The 19,547-nt window shown below is 35.2% G+C and overlaps 1 protein-coding gene across 9 annotated transcripts in view; it reads right to left on the bottom strand.

Moving 5' to 3' along the window:
* Nucleotides 1–19,547, bottom strand: part of WDR17 (WD repeat domain 17) — a 115,154-nt gene that overhangs the window by 11,602 nt on the left and 84,005 nt on the right. For 5 of the 9 annotated variants that reach the window (XM_055276445.2, XM_055276446.2, XM_055276448.2 and 2 more), the window contains 7 exons: nucleotides 15,351–15,415; nucleotides 11,388–11,520; nucleotides 10,492–10,583; nucleotides 9,318–9,417; nucleotides 8,198–8,337; nucleotides 5,346–5,366; nucleotides 3,064–3,175 (listed from right to left, as the gene is read on the bottom strand). In XM_055276445.2, the coding sequence (XP_055132420.1) occupies nucleotides 3,064–3,175; nucleotides 5,346–5,366; nucleotides 8,198–8,337; nucleotides 9,318–9,417; nucleotides 10,492–10,583; nucleotides 11,388–11,520; nucleotides 15,351–15,415 (663 nt within the window). Of the gene's footprint in view, nucleotides 1–3,063; nucleotides 3,200–5,345; nucleotides 5,367–8,197; nucleotides 8,338–9,317; nucleotides 9,418–10,491; nucleotides 10,584–11,387; nucleotides 11,521–15,350; nucleotides 15,416–19,547 lie in introns of all 9 variants that reach the window. The other 4 variants (XM_055276449.2, XM_055276451.2, XM_055276447.2 and 1 more) reach the window with 2 other exon arrangements.

Raw genomic sequence — 19,547 nt, 5'->3', positions numbered from 1 at the left:
ATTTTTTCATCCATGAAATTTCATTACTATAAAATAAAAAGCATTCCCCATTAAAAAAAAATTCTTTTTCTGTTAAAACTGAGAGTCTGATCCTCTCTCAAGTAAGTTGGTCTGCTTCCTTATAATGTAGGTAAGCATTAAGCTACCTTTTATATCAAATTCTGATGTGTTTACAAATGTTGAAGCTTAAATGTTCAAGTTTGTTGCTAAACAATGTGGATAAAATAGTTTCATGGTCTGTTTCAATGTATTTATTAATACGTTCATTCAATCATTTCAAATTTCTTGTTTAAAAATTAGGTAAAACGAACATTTTACAGCTCAATCTCTCTCTCAAACAAATTACAACAAACTGAATTAATGGGGCTCTCATATGTATAACATTTGATATGGTTTCCCCATCCTTATTCATGAAATGCCAGTTATTTATGAAGCAACTACTATATGGTAGGTACTGTGCTTGGCTAGATAGAGACATAGGTTCTTCACCTTGATATATGCTCACGGCATAGAGGAAATAAGAAATCACTCCCATTTAAATAGCATTTTAGACTATAAGAAGAAGAAAGAGTAAGATGATCATCCCTGTAATTTTTATCCTATAATTTTAAAATTCTAAAAGTTATATAAGTAAACATCATATGTGAATATATAGTTTTTAGTGTTACAGACAGTCCCCAACTTATGTTTTGACTTCATGGTAGTGTAAAAGCAACGTGCATTCAGTAGAAACTGTACTTTGAGTACACACACAACCATTCTGTTTCTCACTTTTTGTACAGTATTCATTAAATTACATGAGATATTATGAAATAGGCTTTGTGTTAGATGACTTTGTCCAACTGTAGCCTAATGTAAGTGTTCTGAGCACGTTCAAGGAAGGCTAGGTTAAGCTATGATGTTTGGTAGGTTAGGTGTGTTAAATGTATTTTTGACTTAGAATATTTTTGACTTATAATAGATTTACCCATTGCAACCCCATGGTAAGTCGAGGAGCATTTGTACTTGTGAAATTGTTCAGTTATTAACACTTTTACACATATTCACTAGTCTTTCTAAAAAGATATTAATGAAGTCTGACCAGAAAGTCTAATTATATCCTTTTAGAATGTGTGATGAAAAGACGAGGTGAATAATATTCTAGCCGTATCATTAAAAGCGGTCTTAGCTAACTGCCTATATTCTTCTACTGTGTGTAGCTTGCACTAGAAAATAATTGATTTGGCCGGGCGCAGTGGCTCATGCCTGTAATGCCAACACTTTGGGAGGCTGAGGCGGGTGGATCACCTGAGGTCAGGAGTCTGAGACTAGGCTGACCAACATGGTGAAACCCTGTCTCTACCAAAAATACAAAATTAGCTGGGAGTGATGGTGCATGCCTGTAATCCCAGCTACTGGGGAAGGTGGGGCAGGAGAATCGCTTGAACCCAGGAGGCAGAGGTTGCACTGATCCGAGCTCGTGCCATTGCACTCCAGCCTGGGCAACAAGAGTGAAATTCCATCTCAAAAACAAAAAAAAAAAAAAAAAAAGAAAAGAAAAGAATTGATTTGACAACAATGTTAGTAAAGTTTATAAGAATAAAAAAATAGTACATATACTCAATTTTTCCTATTACTAGTGTGGTTTTCTTATTAAAGTTGTCCCAAATGATATAAATAAAATTGTTTGAATTAAGAGCATATATTTATGGAAATATCTTTAAAATCTGAAAATAGTAAGTGAGGTCATTAGCTTAAGTCTTAAAGCTTAGACAAGCCATTTAGCCTCTCTGAGTCTTGATATTAACATCTGTACCTTCTGCCTCAGAGGATATCTGTTAGTGTACTTTCAAACACTACCAGTTAACGTATAATTAAAAAACTCCTACTTTCTTTCATATGCATTTTAATTTCAACATAAAATAGCTTTTAGTTGTCATGTTAAAAAAAACAAAGCACGGCTTTTTAAAAAAATAATTCACAGACTGCAAAGTGTATAAAGTAGTTAAAATATCCCATCATCTCACAACCCACTGGTAATTTTGGATATTTATCTTTTCACAAGTATTTTGCGTGTCTCAACACAAACACATTCACATACACATATCCACCCACACATTGTCATTCACACACACTTTTGGCCAATCTGTGTTAATACAATACTCAGTAAATATCTGTTGCCTAATGAATAGGGATACTCACCCACTAGGGATAAAAAAATCGCAGTTCAAATAAGTGAAAAACTTTGTTATTTTAGAAGTTCAAGATGAGAAAATATTGTACTTATATCTTATCATTTTCTTAAAAGAGAGTGTATCTTCCTAAATATGCTATAAACGTAAATAAATATGTAAATTCACATTTATTTTCAAACCAAAATCATATGGCATATGCATAGTTTTGTGATCTGCTTTCTATTTAACTGTTTCATAGCCATGTATCATGCCAATAAAAATAGAGCTTCATGATTTTTAATGGATTAATAGCACTGAAATATAGAAAAGTACTGTAATTTAATATAAATAATTTTCCTATTGAACATTTTGGTTGTTTTTATATCTAATATTGATGCATAGATTCCTATGTTCCGCAGATGAGTATTTTTAAAGCACTTTGGAAAAATGCATGTAAATTTCATTATATTTCATTAATTCTTTTAAGGATTCTAAGTTGTCTATTTTAAAAAATTATCCTACAACATACTTCAACATGCAAAGTGTACAGTGGAAAACACTTGGGATTTGGAGTTAGACTTGCTGAAGTTGAAATTCTCACTCCACCACTAACTAATTTGGGCAAATTCCTTACCTTCTCTGAGTTTTCTTTGTATAATTATCCCCTGCTTTTCAAAGTTTTATGAGAATGAAGATACAAATATACGTAAAGATTTAGAAGAGTGCCAAGCACATAGCAGAAGTTTAGTAAATGTTACTTCTTATTTTACAACATTTTTGTTGTACTCATAGGTATCCCAAAGGGACCATACATTTGTTTCTCTGCATGCATCTCTATTTGCTTGAACCTACAATTAATTAAATCATAGCACTGCATTCCAAACCAGAATATTTAATATCATCAGCATACCTTATCATGAAGGTCATTTATCTCTTCAGTACATCCTGGGTAGAAAGCACAGAGTTTTATTAAATGTAGTTCATTATCAGGAATCATCAGGAGAAGATCGGCTGCCAAATTCCTGTTAACGTAACAAAAGGGGACACTTCATTGAGGAAAAGATTTAAAAATAACATTCATAACTATCTCAAAGAAGGGCAATTCATATAATATACCACTCTTGCTTTTCAATTTACACAAACAGTATTAATAGCCTACTTAATTATGAAACTACTGTAAATGCAGATTACCCAAACCAAAGGTCATAAACAACAAATGTATTTATAAATTCCTAAATATTAAAAACTAAACTTTACATACATGAGTCTTAACATACTTTAATTTTATCATTACAGAACAATTCTCTAAGTAGTTTTGAATATGTTCTTTGGAGTGAATTATAAAGCAAACATTGTGAAAGTTAACTCTCGTCAACTTTTGTTATGCTTGTCAATATTGATAAATTGTATCAGCCAGATCAGTGAAACCAGGAGAATATTAAGTTCATAATTTTGTGTATCCCACATATTTCTTAAACGATAAGTGGAAATTAAAGATAGTTTTCTTATTTCCTTTTTTTTTTTTTTCTTTTGAGGCATAGTCTCTTTCCCTCCGTTGCCCAGGCTGGAGTGCAGTGGTGCAATCTCAGCTCACTGCAACCTTTGCCTCCTGGCTTCAAGCAATTTTTGTGCCTTAGCCTCCTGAGTAGCTGGGATTACAGGCGCGTGCCACCATGCCCGGGCAATTTTTGTATTTTTAGTAGAGACAGGGTTTCACCATGTTGGCCAGGCTGGTCTCAAACTCCTGGCTTCAAGTGATCCACCTACCTTGGCCTCCCAAAGTGTTGGGATTACAGGCATGAGCCACTGAGACTGGCCTATTTACTTATTAAAGATCCAATCAGTGGACTAAAGCAATTGAGGGTTTTAAAAATATAAAATGGTATGTACTTAGAAGATTTATATTAAAATATTTTCTGTAAAATCCTCTTCAAATCACTAGGTGAGAAATAAATGGATGCATACATCATAACTGAGAAAACACTTAACTTTCAATAATTCAGGATATTGTTTTTAAGAAATTGATATATAGCCATACAGAAGAGGTGACATCAGAATAGGAGATATTTCACATAAGAATTTATAAAGACGTGTGCTGGGGCCTCTGGGAGTAAAACCCTACACTTCATCTTTGTGAAAACGTCAGTAAAATCTACATTAGTCATTTAAGTAAATCAATTCTTTTTTAAAACGTAAGAGGTGCTTAATTAAGAATATAATGAATGTAGAATAATTGGCAAGCTCTGGTGTGAAATCCAAAGTTTTACTAAAAATAAAAAATACACACACGTCACAAACTATCAGGACAGTAACATTTTCAATTAGGCTTACTTTAATGTTTTTAGAATAAGAAAAACTTTAGTGAAGTTTTTCACATAAAATATTTTGATAACTCATCATTTTACTAAGAAATAATTTTCTAGATAATGTCAAAAGAGAATTGATAAAAGATTACAATAATTTTTCATATTTTCCTCTAGCCATTAAAAATCACACATAAATATCTTTCCAAACTGTCACATTTTCTATTACATTGGGCAGGTTCCAAGTTAGAGTAGTTTAGCTGTTCATGCTAAAATGTATGAATGATGTCATGTGTTTCCTCCTATCAAAATTTAATAGCAGTTTTAAATAATGTCCATGAAAACATAGAAATTATCACTTGTTTTTACTGTGTATAAAATAGCTGTGCTAAAATTCTATTCAAACTTCATTGAACTACAGACAAAATTTGACTTTCTTAATGTAGAATTATATCTTCATACAGTGAAATTTTATCAAGGCCAGCTAATTTCCTTCAATGTTTAATCAAATTCACTCTTTTTTGAGAGTTCAGTACACAAATGGGGAAAAATGTACATATAAAAATGACATAGACCAATTGAATGATCTAAAATATAAAATTTCACTATCAGAACAGATATTTCATTCTGCTTAGCTGAGTTAGCTATTATTTGGTATTGCGGGAAATCACAGTTCATTTATTGTACAACTTTTAAGTATAAAATCATGAGTGATTATAGGAAGTTTTCTCATTACTTTGTAGTCAGGCTTCACGTGAATTGGCATACCATAAAACAATGTGAAAATAGTTGATAAATATTTCTTAATACAGAGATAGTATTGAAATAATAAAATAAAGGAGTGTATATATTTTAAAGAAATATGTTCTTAAATAAAAGTAGATAATACCTGTATCCAACAGATGGAAAGCTAAAGGAAAATATTAAATATGAATACCATGATTATACGATGAATACCACGAAGAAACACTTTTACAGTAAATGTAAAAAAATGAGCTGTTTATAGCTTAAAAATTATGCACATCTTTATAAATGATGTAGCTATCTTTAAAAAAATCTGTGCAGCTCTATTAATAGCCAGGAGGATTACAGATTTTTCCTGAAAATAAAGCTAATCAGCACCATATTTAAACTGTTCCCTAGTTTCTGTTACACATATCTATGGATATATTTAAAAAGAATTGTTGGGGTGGGGGCGTTACAAGGAAGAAGTTTGTTTTTTCTTAAAAGTAACTAAGACATACAGTTAATTGAAAAATGTTTAATCATATTATGTAACATACAATGTTATGAGTTTGAACTGCTCAGTATGAAGCAGATGTAGATGAAGACCTTTATGATGACCCACTTCCACTTAATGCATAGTAAATTGATTTCTCTTCCTTACGATTTTCTTAATAACATTTTCTATTCTCCAGTTTACTTTATTGTAAGAATACAGTGTATGATACATAAAGGACACAGAATATCTGTCAGTCGACTGTTAATGTTATCAGTAAGGCTTCCAGTCAACAGTAGGCTATTAGTAGTTAAGTTCTGAGGGAGTTGGAATATATAGATGGATTTTGGACTGCTTCGGGGATTGGCACCCCTAACCCTCATATTGTTCAAGGGTCAACTGTATACTGTATTTCTCTTTTGCTGCCAATTTTTTTTTTTTTCCTTGAGATGAAGTTTCGCTCTTGTTGCCCAGGCTGGAGTGCAGTGGCATGATCTTGGCTGATTGCAACCTCCACCACCTGAGTTCAAGTGATTCTCCTGCCTCAGCCTCCCAAGTAGATGGTATTACAGGTGCCTGCCACCATGCCTGGCTAATTTTTTTTTTTTTTTTTTTTTGTATTTTTAGTAGATGGGTTTTTTTGGTTTTTTTTTGTATTTTAGAGATGGAGTTTCACCATGTTGGCCAGGCTGGTCTTGAACTCCTGACCTCAGGTGATCCACCCACCTTGGCCTCCCAAAGTGCTGGGATTATAGGCATGAGCCACTGTGCTCAGCCCTTTACTGCTTTTTACCTTCACTTTTAAAAAACAAATCCCCCTTCATCTGATGATGACTTTTAGCATGAAATCAGCCACCTTCGTGAATAAATAATTTGAATTAGGCTTCATGCTTTGAGATGAAGGCAAGTCCCTAGGTAGTTGACCATTACAGCTCTTGATAGAGGGATAACTAGATACTCTCACAGGAGAGCCACCATTAAGTACACTGAAGTCTAAACTGATGGTAGGGTACTACTACATTTTAGTGGGGGAAGGGAGCTCTTACATTACTGTAAAACATATGTAAAAATTAAAACAACTTTGAAATTTCTGATTCACCATAAAACCTTCAGATTCAGACAAAAAAGAAGAATGTAAGTGTTGTTCTTTTCCAGAGTTGGCTGCAGATAAGAAAGTGGTACAGGTTGGGTATCCCTCATCTGAAACGCTTGGGACCAAAGATGTTTCAGATTTCAGACTTTTTTGGATTTTAGGATATTTGCATATACATAATAAGATATCTAAGGGATGGGACCCAAGTCTAAATACAAAATGTATTTATGTTTCATATATACCTTATACACACAGCCTGAAGGTAATTTATAAAATATTTTTAATAATTTGTGCATTAAACAAATTGTTGTGTTAAGTACTTTCATGTGGAATTTTCCACTTATGGTTGTCATGTCAACACCTGAAAGGTTTTGGATTTTGGAGCATTTTGGATTTTGGATTTTTGGATTAGGGATGCTCACCCCAAGTAGTCTGATAGCTAAGAATGCAAACTTCAGAGCTGATTTATGTAGCTTTGAATCTTGGCTCTACCACTTACTGTGACCTCAGGAAAATTAAAACCTACCACATAGAACCTAGTGAATTTTTACATAAAAAGTACTTAAAATCGTGCTTAGCACAGAGTAAGCAGTATAGAAGTGTTAGTTAGCATTCACTATTATTATTGCCACCTGTAGTGTTCAATAGTTATAGTCATCTGTACAGCTCCACCTCCAGGGTGGTGTGTGTGTGCATGGGACTTGCAATGGGGAAAGGTCATAGTCCTGATAAACAAATTCATTTAGAAACTTCTTGAGGTCTAAGTATTTGAGGGAAAGAAAAGATAAAAATCTAAAATAATCTTTATTCAGTAAACATCTAAGGAATGATGGCATCCCATATTTCCTAATAGAGCCTCCGTAATAATGGATTGTTTGACTTAAGGCCAGGGCTCCGCAGATACGAGCTGGAATTGCTTTGCCCTGGATTTCCAGGCTACCCCAGGTAATTCTCAGGGTCTCTTTCTTTGGGTATTGCCAGAGTCTGGGGGAGGTGTCCTGTTTCAAGTGTCCAGCAAAACCATTTTTATTGCTGCTTTATATAAGTGACTTTATTGTCCAAATTTAAAATAGGACAAAGATCTGACAAAAAAAAGTGTAGATATGCAGAATTTTAAGATGTGGGAATATGCGTTCTGATCATCTTAAGAAGAGCACATTTGTTGTCTCATGATATTTTAAGTGCTTGAAACATTATGGAATGACAACCAGGCTACTTCAGAATGGATCATGGCAGATTTTATTATACAACCATGGTAGTTCTCATCATTATGACATTGTTATATCATTATTTCCTTCCACAATCTTATCCTTTATAAACAAGGTGATCCTATATTCTCCCAATGCATATCTTATCAAATGGAATTTATAATGTTTTAAAAATGTATTCCATCACTGTGAAATTATTCTTTGAATTTCAAAATTCTTACCATACTGAAATCATCATGCACTTTCTCGCCAGTAATTCTAGGGCATAGTGGGTTGCTGGTGCTGCAGACTCTCCTAGTACTGTGCCCACACAGACTGCCAACTCCAGTTCATTTCCGCGAATCAGGTATGCCATAGCAAGCTTGCTCAATAAGAAAATAATTTCCTTCAGTTGCATAGAAGCTGGGTAGGATCATCATTCCCCTCCAAGCTCATAAAGCAGATAAAGCAGTATTAACCTATAAATCAATTATTCTTATAAAATATTGACTGTAATATTCCTATAAAGTAGCTATGTAAGAGTAATTGCAATTTTCAGAGGGAAAAGTTATTAATGAGACATGCAGAAAATTTTATCAGGTCAGAATTGAAGAGTTTAGAACGCTTGATTCTATTTTTATAATTAGTTAATAACACTCTACGATATTCTCAATATGTCCTTCAATGTCCCTATCAGAAAAAAATGTAAATTTTTAAGAGCTTCTTTAAGATGATACAGTTGTCTATCATTTCCTAAAGTGAATATATCTAAGGATAAATGCACAATAGAATCTGTATCTTTAATTAACATTTTCTTTATTAAATTAATAAGTCAAGTGGAAAGTACCTTATAAATATAACTTGTGAGTAATATACTGAAAAATAAGTGCTTTCATTTGTATTTTTTCTTATAATCCTAACAAATATATGTGAAATAGGTAAGGGAGGTATTCATATTTTCATTTTAGAATTGAAGACATTTGAGATTCTGAGGGTTAAATGATGTGCCCAAAGTCAGTATGTGTGAGAAAAGACTCAGATATTTTGTGTCCACATCCAGTGATTCTTCCCTTTACTACACTGGTGCTTCTCATATATGTTGAAATGTTTAAAACAAGGTTGTTATAAATATGTGTCTGGTGGTAGAAATAAAAGAAAACAAGAGCTCAGAGTCTATGTGTGCTTAAAACAAGAGCTCATAGTTTATGTGTGCTAATTAGGAATGTAATTACTTAATTACTCAGGCTTGGAAGACATGCAAAACCAGATCTCACACAGAAAGTCGCCATATCTTTTCCTCTCAAACACCATGACATATCTAAAAAACTTTTCATTCACATAAACCAGTTTTAAATGTCATACCTCAATATTATCTATGGCAAGATGGCAACATGCGGCTAGTACTGCTTGACCATCTTGAAAATACCATTCTGCCAGTTCTTTACTGACTTTGTGCAGGAGTCTAGAAAGAAAAAAGTGTGTATTCTATAAAAACACAAGTATTCCATTATGAAAGCGAACCAATACTTTTTAAAACGTGTGATAAAAAGTCCAAATAAAATTTAATTTGACATGCTTGCTTTAAAGACTTGTTTTTTGAAAAAATAAATCAGAAAAGTGGTCTTTACAAGTATATGGTCTGATAAGCCTCTATCTCCCTCTATCCCCACAACTGTCAGAAGAGAAGCCTGATTTTAAAAGCTTACCATCCTGCATTGGACAATTTATAACTCAGCCACAGGGAAAGTTAAGCATAGAAGAATTACAGGTCAAATTGAAATTTTTCAAAATTTAGGTGGTATCCAAAATACAGCTAGCATGTGTTAGCTTTTTAAAATGTCAAGTTTAGAAATGGCAGAGAATGGCAGTAAAGATCCAGGCAAGAATACATTATTCCCAACACATTATTTGCTTAACATTTCACGATCCTCTTCTACTTGATGAGTATCTCAAAAGTTTAAATATCCTATTTTCTAGGTTAATAATAGGAGCAAATAGAAAGGATGGGGGAAGGCAGACTACTGGATTAAAAAAAAGTTTAGAAGGCTGAAAAATTCTCATTTCCATTTCTTTTTTAAAATAACTATCAGGATTTCTTCTTTAAAAGAGGACCAAACGCTATTCTAGATACCAATACTGGGGTCATGGGATTATAAACTACATTACTGTGAACTTCCATACACTAACTTTAGAGTAAAACATGAATAAGCAGTCTATCTTATTTTCATCATTGGTCCTCTCCAATAGGTTTGATTAGTTTCTAAGTGTTTAGGTGCCTTACTTGCAATCTCTCTAGTAAAATGCATTTTGCTTTTCTGAAAGCTATATAAAATGTGTATAAACGGAGTCTCCATGCCTGAAATTTCCCTATTCATCTAGGAGTAAATGCTGTAATGGAACTGGATCATGGTGAGAAATGCGGTTGAGGCAGTCAAGTCATCAGTATACAAAGAAGGATGAATTATAGAGACTTCAAAAATTCCTAAAGGGAAGACAACCATAAAACAAATGGACCCAGAGCAAATAAATCACTCACTCATTAAAGTCTTCCTTGTAGATATCATCAGAATATGAAGCTCCTTTAGGCACAGAAACATGTAAGGGCTGCATATTTCCTTCACAAGCAGCCTAGAATTTAATTAAATATTGAATTATTCTTTAGCTAATTGTTGATAATTGACACATTTCAGAATATTATTTTGAGCAAAGTATACTTAAATAATATTTGAAATTTATACTATAATTTGGAGATAATCTTAGAATTTGAGGGGAAATGAGATGTTAATTGTGTGTAGCAAAAAAAGCTTCAAGTGAATTATTACTAAAAATAAGTTGTTCAAATGCATGGTGTATAAAATTCAGCAGCATGTGTAAAGTTTAGAGTTCAGAGATGCTTGTATGTTTAAAGATCTAAAATAAGTTAGGCTGTGTGTGGTGGCTCATGCCTGTAATCCCAGAACTTTGGGAGGCTGAGGCGGGAGGATCACCTGAGGTCAGGAGTTTGAGACCAGCCTGGCCAACATGGTGAAGCCCCATCTCCACTAAAAATACAAATATTAGCTGGGCATGGTGGTGGGTGCCTGTAATCCCAGCTACTTGGGAGGCTGAGGCAGGAGAATCACTTAAACCTGGGAGGTGGAGGTTGTGGTGAGCTGAGATTGTGCCATTGCACTCCAGCCTGGGTGACAGAGCAAGACTCCATCTCAAAAAAATAGATAAATAATAAAATAAAATAAAATATAATAAGTTCGCTGTGACCAGAACAAAAATAGTATGTTCTCAAATGTTGAGAAAGAAGGCCAGGGAGGAGGGCAGAAGCCAAGCCCTTTATGACTTTGTCAATTACGTAAGGATGAGCCAGTCAACACAATCTTCTCCCTTCTACATGCTCACCCATCCATGTATGTGACTGGGGTAGTTACGTGGTTTTACCTGTGCAACAAGCAGAGCTTCTTTAAGCTGACCTCTTGACATGAAAAAATGGACTAGCTTTTTCACATCACCAATGGCTATGCAGTATGGAATGACATCATCCTTATCTTCCTGGATTAATTGGTCAGCTCTCCTAATAAAATAAGGACAATTTTTTAAACAATACATTATTTTGAGGTTTTTAGGTGAATTGAGATTTTCTGAAAGTATGGCTAAAATTTGTAGCAGATGTCATAAAGCCCTTTGGCATATCACTTTTAAAAAAGACATTTTATAATCAAATTACATGTGGAAGGCAGATAAAAGTTGTATGAAAAAATAAATACTATAGGTACTTGTTTGCCTTCAGAACATGACATAAAATATGCCTGAACATTTTAGATATTAAAATCAATGTCGTTTATCTATTAAAATGGGCAATTGGTTTATTCAAAAATATGTTTTATACAAGATATGTGTGATAGGATATCAGGTGGATTAAGCAAATATGTGGGTATCTACATTGTTAAAGACAGATAATTTTAATTGTTTTAGGAAGTGTAACAATGAACAGAGAGCCTTGAAACTCAAGTAGCTTAAAAATCACTAAGATGGAGAATATAGAAACATAAATATTAACAATAAAATGTAGAATGTCTTAAGTGCCCTAAGTGAGGAAGATTAAAGTAAAATAATGTTCCAGACATGTGAAGAGAGAAAGGGGATGGTAATCTTAGAGAATGTGAAGGGTGTACATGTGTCTGTTTCCATACATCTGTCTCTCTCTGCACCCGTCTCTCTCTCTCTCTCTCTCTTTCTCTCTCTCTCTCTCTCCATCTCTGTGTGTGTGTGTGTGTATCTTCCCATCTAAGTCTCAGGTATTTTCTCAATGACTAACCCCCTAGCTAATTCTGCCCTCAATGTTTAACCTCAGTTTTGTTTAAAAATAACCTGGTCTATTTAATTTATGCTAGCATTTACATTAAACCAGAATTCAATTTTTAATCTTTGGGTAGGGGTAGCAGATATTTTTCATGCTGAAAATGGAAAATATTTCTCATGATATTTGCCAGCTCACTGTTAACAGTCTCCAATTCCATAGAGTCATCGAAGTATTCCTCAACAGCTATGTTTTTACTATGTGACTTTGATTTTCTTGTTATAGCTGTTTAGAAACAAGCTGGTTAGAAATAATAATCTACTTCCCTGGGCATTTGAAACTATGACTGAGAGACTGCCAATCTGGATGAATGGCTGGATCTATAAAGCATAAATGCAGGAGTTGTGGAGGGACCACTTTCTGGCAGCTACATGGGCTAAGAGGCAGAGAAAATCAGGAGTTGGCTTTCAAAGATAAATGAAATAGAATTGGAAGAGTTTTGTGTATTCCCATTTGCTTCCTCCTTTTCCTTTCCCACTAAATCTACTCTAATCTTGCTTCAGTCTCCTCCTTTCTACCGAAACAGCTCTTACTAAGATCAACAATAACCTCCATGTGATCCAGATTTCTTCTTTGGGCTACAAAATCAAGACTGCCTATTGAACAACGCCACTAAAATCACAAGGAACTTCAAGCTCAACATGTCCAAAGAGAACTGATGATCTTTGTACCATTTGATGCAAATCCTCTTCTAATGGTTTTGCTGTTGTTGTTTTAGCTGTTTGTTTTTAAATCCCAGTGATTAGCAACAGCTTCTATCCAGTTTTTCAAACCTAAAACCTAAAAATTATTTGTTATACCTTCCTCATCTCTACTACCAAATCCAGTTACTGTTAACTCCTAGATATATCAAATTTGTCTACTTTTCTCAGTCCCCACATCACTACATATGGCGTCCACACTACTGCTGTCTCCTGACTCAGCTATTCTAATTGCCTTCTAACTGGCCTCTTCATATCTGCTATTGACCTTCTCTAATCTGTTCTTGATATTTTAGCTTGTGCGGATATTCTAAATGAAGAATTGATCACATCACTTTCTACCCTATTTAAAATTAAAAACCTTTAATGTCTTGTGTTCCTCTTAGGATAAAGAAAAAATAAAAAAGCTTACTACGTTTACAAGGCCCTAAAACGTCCAGCTTGTGCCCACCTTTTCACTTTCCCTTGGCATCACTTCCCCCTGGCTCCTGCACTCCAGCTACAGCAGCCTCCTTTCACAGAGTTCCTGTACTCTGCTTCCTAAGCCTGGGATGCTTCCTTTAGCCTCTTCACTTGGTTATCTCCTATGTATTCTCTATAGCTCAGTTCATATACACCAATCTTGGTCAGGTTTCCTTTGTTCCAATTTATCTGAGGATACATCACATTTTAAACTCACAGATACCTAACATAGAAAGCAATGTAGTAGCATATCAATATGACTAGATGCTAATAAAATGTCAATAATCACATAGAATACAAAATATGTTTACTTTTATTCTGCAATATTAACAGAGTGACTCCACTTTGGTCTTAAATGGAAATCCATTAAGTTTTTGCTGAGATTGAAATAGTGTTTTGTGAAGTAAATATCTTCTGCTAACTTGACTTTCTTAAGGATTCCGTGAGAGCAATAACATTCACAATTGTGCTGTGAGGGTACAGGGACTTATAGCACTGGGGATTCCTAAAGCTCAGGAGAGGGAGCCTAAAATCTGAGGGCTACAATCAGCCTGTTGCTTAACTTACTGTTGGGAGCAGGTGCTAGGGAACAGTCTACTTTCCCGTGGCAAATGTGTTAATCCTTCTGAATTTTATGTTTAGCCTTTGATTGATTTTTACTTGTGTCTGTAAGAAGCAGTTGATTTTTTGCCACTAAACCTTGTTTCATAAAAGAAAAATCCAAATTTCTGTTTTTAATGTCAGAAGCAAGGTAATTACGTAATAATATATAGTACTCTATAAGCTTAGCAAAGTGAGGCATATAGTAGTCATTAATAAATATTTGTTAAATGAATGAACAGCATAGAAGAGAGTAGAATAAAATAGAACAGAAAATAATCATACGTTGTAGGTTGAAATGTGTCCCTCAAAACAATTATGTTGAAGTCCTAACCCACGATACCTGTGAATGTAACCACATATGGAAATAGGGTCTTAGCCTATGTAATTAGTTAAAGTAATATGGGGTCATACTGGATTAGGGTAGGCCCTCAATCCAATATGACTCGTGACTTATAAGAAGAGGAAATCTGGGCACAGAGACACACAGGGAAAAATGCCATGTGCAGATAAGGGAGAGACTGGAGTGACGCGTCAAAAAGCCACAAGATGCCAAGGACTGCACACAACCAGACATCAAGAGAGAAGCATGGAACTAATTCTTTCTCAGAGCCTCCAGTAGAAACCAACTTTGCTGACAACTTCTGGCCTCCAGAACTGTGAGAAAATACATTTCTGTTGTTTTAGGCCACCCATTTTACGGTAATTTTCTTTTCTTTTTTTTTTTTTTTTTTTTTTTTTTTTTTTATGGCAACCCCAGGAAACTAATCCACTTGAGAAAAAATCTTGTTGGTTTATTGCATTCTAAAACAAGAATGTTTAGTTAATTTCCTCAGTGGTCAGACCCTTCTTTATCATCAGTGCCTCCCTCATATCCATGGGAAGAAATGGCAGGAATTAGTGCCTACAGAGAAAATTTTTGAGATAATTAATAGAACAGTGTTTTATGAACCTATGCTAACCTTCAGAAAATCTTGCCACTTATATTTCAATAGCAGCTAATTAATCAGTGAGTATGTTTGCTGATCTGTCCTTCTCTCCATTGACATGGGGAAATTTGCCTTCTGCTATCTTCATCAGAGGTCAAGTCAAATCCAAGAACACCAAAATTACTTGTAACTGATTCATTTCATTTACTGTATCAGTAGATAAAAAATTTAGTTATTATTTAAGACAACATAAGAATAAGAAATTTCAAGAGCTACTGCCATATTTATATACTGCTTCTATTCTAACATGATTTTAAAACATCTATTTTAACACGGACTCTCTCTGCCTTACCTCTGCATTAACTTCTTCCAGTATTTCACAGAGACTCCTGGTGCAATTGACAGGGCTTTGTCCCACTAGAATAGAAGGCAAAAAGGGCAGGAGCATATTAATTTTGGTTGCTCTGTGTAATTCTTAAGACACTTAAAAATAGATTCGTATTTATAATACAGTATTTTTATACTTGAGTTCTTGAGTCCTGATTTGGTACTTTCTGAATTCTTTTTGTTCCGTAGTCCTAAAAAAATCTTTAAAGAGCACTAATTTTACCTCTGTCAATAATATAAAAGAAGCTGGGCATGGTGGCTGAAGCTTGTAAAGGCAGTGCTTTGGGAGGCTGAGGTGGGAGGATTGCTTGAGGCTAGGAGTTTGAGACCAGCCTGGGCAACACAGCAAGACCCTCATCTCTATCAAAACAAATTTTTTTTTAAAATTAGTCATGTGTGGTGGTGCACACTTGTAGTTCTAGCTACTTGGGAGGCTGAGTGGAGAGGATCATTTGAGCCCAGGGGTTCAAGGCTGCAGTGAGTTGTGATCACATCACTGCACTCCAGTCTAGGCCACAGAGCGAGACTTTGTCTCAAAAAAAAACAAAAACAAAAACCACAAACGAACAAAAAAACAAAGTAAAAAAGACTGTATTGACATGGTTAAATTTCAAGTACCCTTCGGTTCCTTAGGGAAGGATTAAATGGCTGCTGTCATCACTTACAAAAGTGTCTTGAACTTGATGGAGCTTGAAAAAGTTGAGAAAAATATTTATTTTTTATTGTTATCTTTTAATTCCATTTTCCACAAATTTTTGAAGTCTCTACATATTAAAATATTTTAAAATAAAATATGTAAAATTCTATTATTTAGGGAAAATCCAGTCCTAAACCTAGAGAGAAAGAAAGAGAAAAATGGAAGAAGAGACTGAGGGAGAGAAAGGAAGGGAAGAAAAGAAATAGTAACTAAAATATGTACTTTGAAAAATATGTTGACTCATCTTCTAATACAACTCCAGAGTAATTTGTTCCATGGTGTTCAAAATATTAACATTTTTATTTCACTGCTACTTATATGAACAAATATACCATCTATTTCTATTTTATCCTTTCCTACTTATTTTAATAAACTTTATCTATTGTCATTTCTTCATTTAACTGATAATATAATCTTCATATTTAACTTCTATTGAAGAAGCTCATTGTTTAATAAAGGCTGATTGTTACTGTTACATGAAAATATAGATTTCATTGAATTCCAGTCTAGAGTGGAACTGAGAGGAAAATTTTCTGAAATATCACTACATGAATCAAAATTTAATTTTAACTGAGGCTCTTCAAAACACTAGGGTTCTATTGCAATTATCACTAGAAAATTGGTAATTAACCAGAAATAATATGTTAAATTTTAAACAGGCAATTTTTTATTTTATTTTATTTTTTTGAGACGGAGTCTCGCTCTGTCACCCAGGCTGGAGTGCAGTGGCGCGATCTCGGCTCACAGCAAGCTCCGCCTTCTGGGTTCACGCCATTCTCCTGCCTCAGCCTCTCCGAGTAGCTGGGACTACAGGCACCCGCCACCATGCCCGGCTAATTTTTTTTTGTATTTTTAGTAGAGACGGGGTTTCACCGTGGTCTCGATCTCCTGACCTCGTGATCCACCCGCCTCGGCCTCCCAAAGTGCTGAGATTACAAGCGTGAGCCACCGCGCCCGGCCTGAACAGGCAATTTTTAATACTACATATTTAAAATCATGTTACCTAACAGGTATCTTAAAATATGTTTTCAGGGGAAATCTCTCTCTAATGTAAGAAAGAAGTTGCAATGTAGATTAAATTAACTTTGAATTCACCAAGCTCTTTCAATAGAAACATGTCTAATAAATAAGCTTAAAAAATAAAAAACATCCCTAAGAAATGATTACAAACGATTCTATGGACACCCATATTTCTTTTTTCTTTTTTTCTTTTGAGACGGAGTTTCACTCTTGTCACCCAGGCTGGAGTGCAATGGTATGATCTTGGCTCACTGCAACCTCCGCCTGCCGGATTCAAGTGATTCTCCTGCCTCAGCCTCCTGAGTAGCTGGGACTACAGGAACCCACCACCACGCCCACCTAATTTTTGTATTTTTGGTAAAGACAGGGTTTCACCATGTTGGCAGAGCTGTTCTCGAACTCTTGACCTCAGGAGATCCACCTGCCTCAGCCTCCCAAAATGCTGGGATTACAGGCGTGAGCCACTGTGCCCGGCTTAGGACACCCATATTTCTAACAACTTGTACAGTTTCATGGATCATTAAGTACATCGATGAACCTACACAACAATAAAATTATTAAGCTTCCCAAACAGATACCTGATTGAAATATGCTTTGAGTTAAAGGCAGTTTAAATTATATTTAATCAAATATAAAACCCAGAAAGCTAAAGAATTACACTGTTGTACCAAAATTTATTAATTCCTTTTCTCCTTGACTTTTGATAGATCTTCTCTGCAGTAAAGCTGTTTAAAAAAGCAAGTTTTAGTTAAATATTTACTACTTTACAAGGAAAATTTTTACATTGCTCTTAAATTAAATACTTTTAAATTTATAATGCCTTTTTGATAACATTTTAAAATGGCACATTTTATTATTTGGGGGTCAAGCAGTAATTCATTGTTTTTCTTGAGGTATATGGAAAGTAAAAAGGTGAGCTAAATTTAGTTTTGATTTATTTTAATGTAACCATATTGCTTAGTTTTACTTTATATTATTTACAAGTACTCTAAATACCATGCTTTGTAGCTACACAATTAACTAACTTAAACTTTTTAAAAGATGATAAGCTATGAGAAAAGTTCATGCCATTCTAACCATTCTTTTGGTGAGGCAGGGAAAGGAAGAATTTTCACTGAACTAAAATGCATATACAGAAAAGGGAAAGGTCCAATAAGTTTATACAAACTGAATATGCCCATGTAATCAACACCCAGGATCAAGAAACAGAAGCCCCATTCTCCCGTGTTCCATTGCAGTCACTACCCATCTACTAAAGGGTAGCAAAAGCATAAATTCATCCTAAGCTTTCTGTAAAGATCAGTTTTGTTGATTTAGCCCTCCATTAACAATCATCATCCTTTATCAGATGATATTCAGCAGAAACCCTTCTTCTGGCCAGTGTGGGATTTAGTTATGACAAGTAATATTAGCGAGGGGATTCTACTGTGAACAAATTAGCCAACGTAGTTTTTTGTTTGTTTGTAAGAAGTTAAGATTCCAGCGTAGGGCGGTAGTTTTGAAACTTCAGCATGCAAGAGAATAACATGGAGGGCTTATGAGGACACAAGATGGCTGGGCTCCAACCCCAGTTTCTGATTCCATAGGTCTGAGGTGAGACATGCACAGGGGTCCCCAGTGATGCCAATGCTGCTGTCCTGGAACACTTTGATAACTATTCTCCTAACATCTACACTTAATATCAGATTGCCAGAGAATCAGTTAGATCTGTAAAACAATAAGCTTCCTTTTTTTTTTTGAGATGGAGTCTTGCTCTGTCGCCAGGATGGAGTGCAATGGTGCGATCTCGGCTCCGTGCAACCTCCACCTCCCAGGTTCAAGCAATTCTCCTGCCTCAGCCTCCCAAGTAGCTGGGATTACAGGCATACGCCACCACGCTGGGCTAATTTTTGTATTTTTAGAAGAGGCGGGGTTTCTCCATGTTGGCTAGGCTGATCTTGAATTCCTGTCCTCAAGTGATCCTTTTGCCTTAGCCTTCTAAAGTGGTAGGGTTACAGGTGTGAAGGTGTGAGCCAGCACGCAGGGTATATACATTTCTTTTTCTTTTTTTTTTTTTTTGAGATGGAGTTACCCAGGCTGGGGTACAGTGGCATGATCTTGGCTCACTGCAACCTCTGCCTCCCAGGTTCAGGTGATTCCCCTGCCTCAGCCTCCCCCAAGTAGCTGGGACTAGAGGTGCGCGCCACACACCCGGCTAGTTTGTTTTTTTTTTTTGTATTTTAGCAAAGACAAGGTTTCACCATGTTGGCCAGCATGGTCTCAATCTCCTGACCTCGTGATCCACCCAACTTGGCCTCCCAAAGTGTTGGGATTACAGGTGTGAGCCACCGTGCTCAGGCTTTTTTTTTTTTTTTTTTTTTTTTTGAGACAGGGTCTCTTTCTGTAGCCCAGGCTGGAGTCCAGTGGTACGATCACAGCTCACTGCAACCTCTGCCTCCTGGGCTC

This window comes from Symphalangus syndactylus, chromosome 4 (assembly GCF_028878055.3).
Source record: "Symphalangus syndactylus isolate Jambi chromosome 4, NHGRI_mSymSyn1-v2.1_pri, whole genome shotgun sequence".
Classification (NCBI taxonomy): Eukaryota; Metazoa; Chordata; class Mammalia; order Primates; family Hylobatidae; genus Symphalangus; species Symphalangus syndactylus.
Note: the sequence above shows the minus strand (reverse complement) of the source record. Positions and strands in the feature narration are given on the sequence as shown.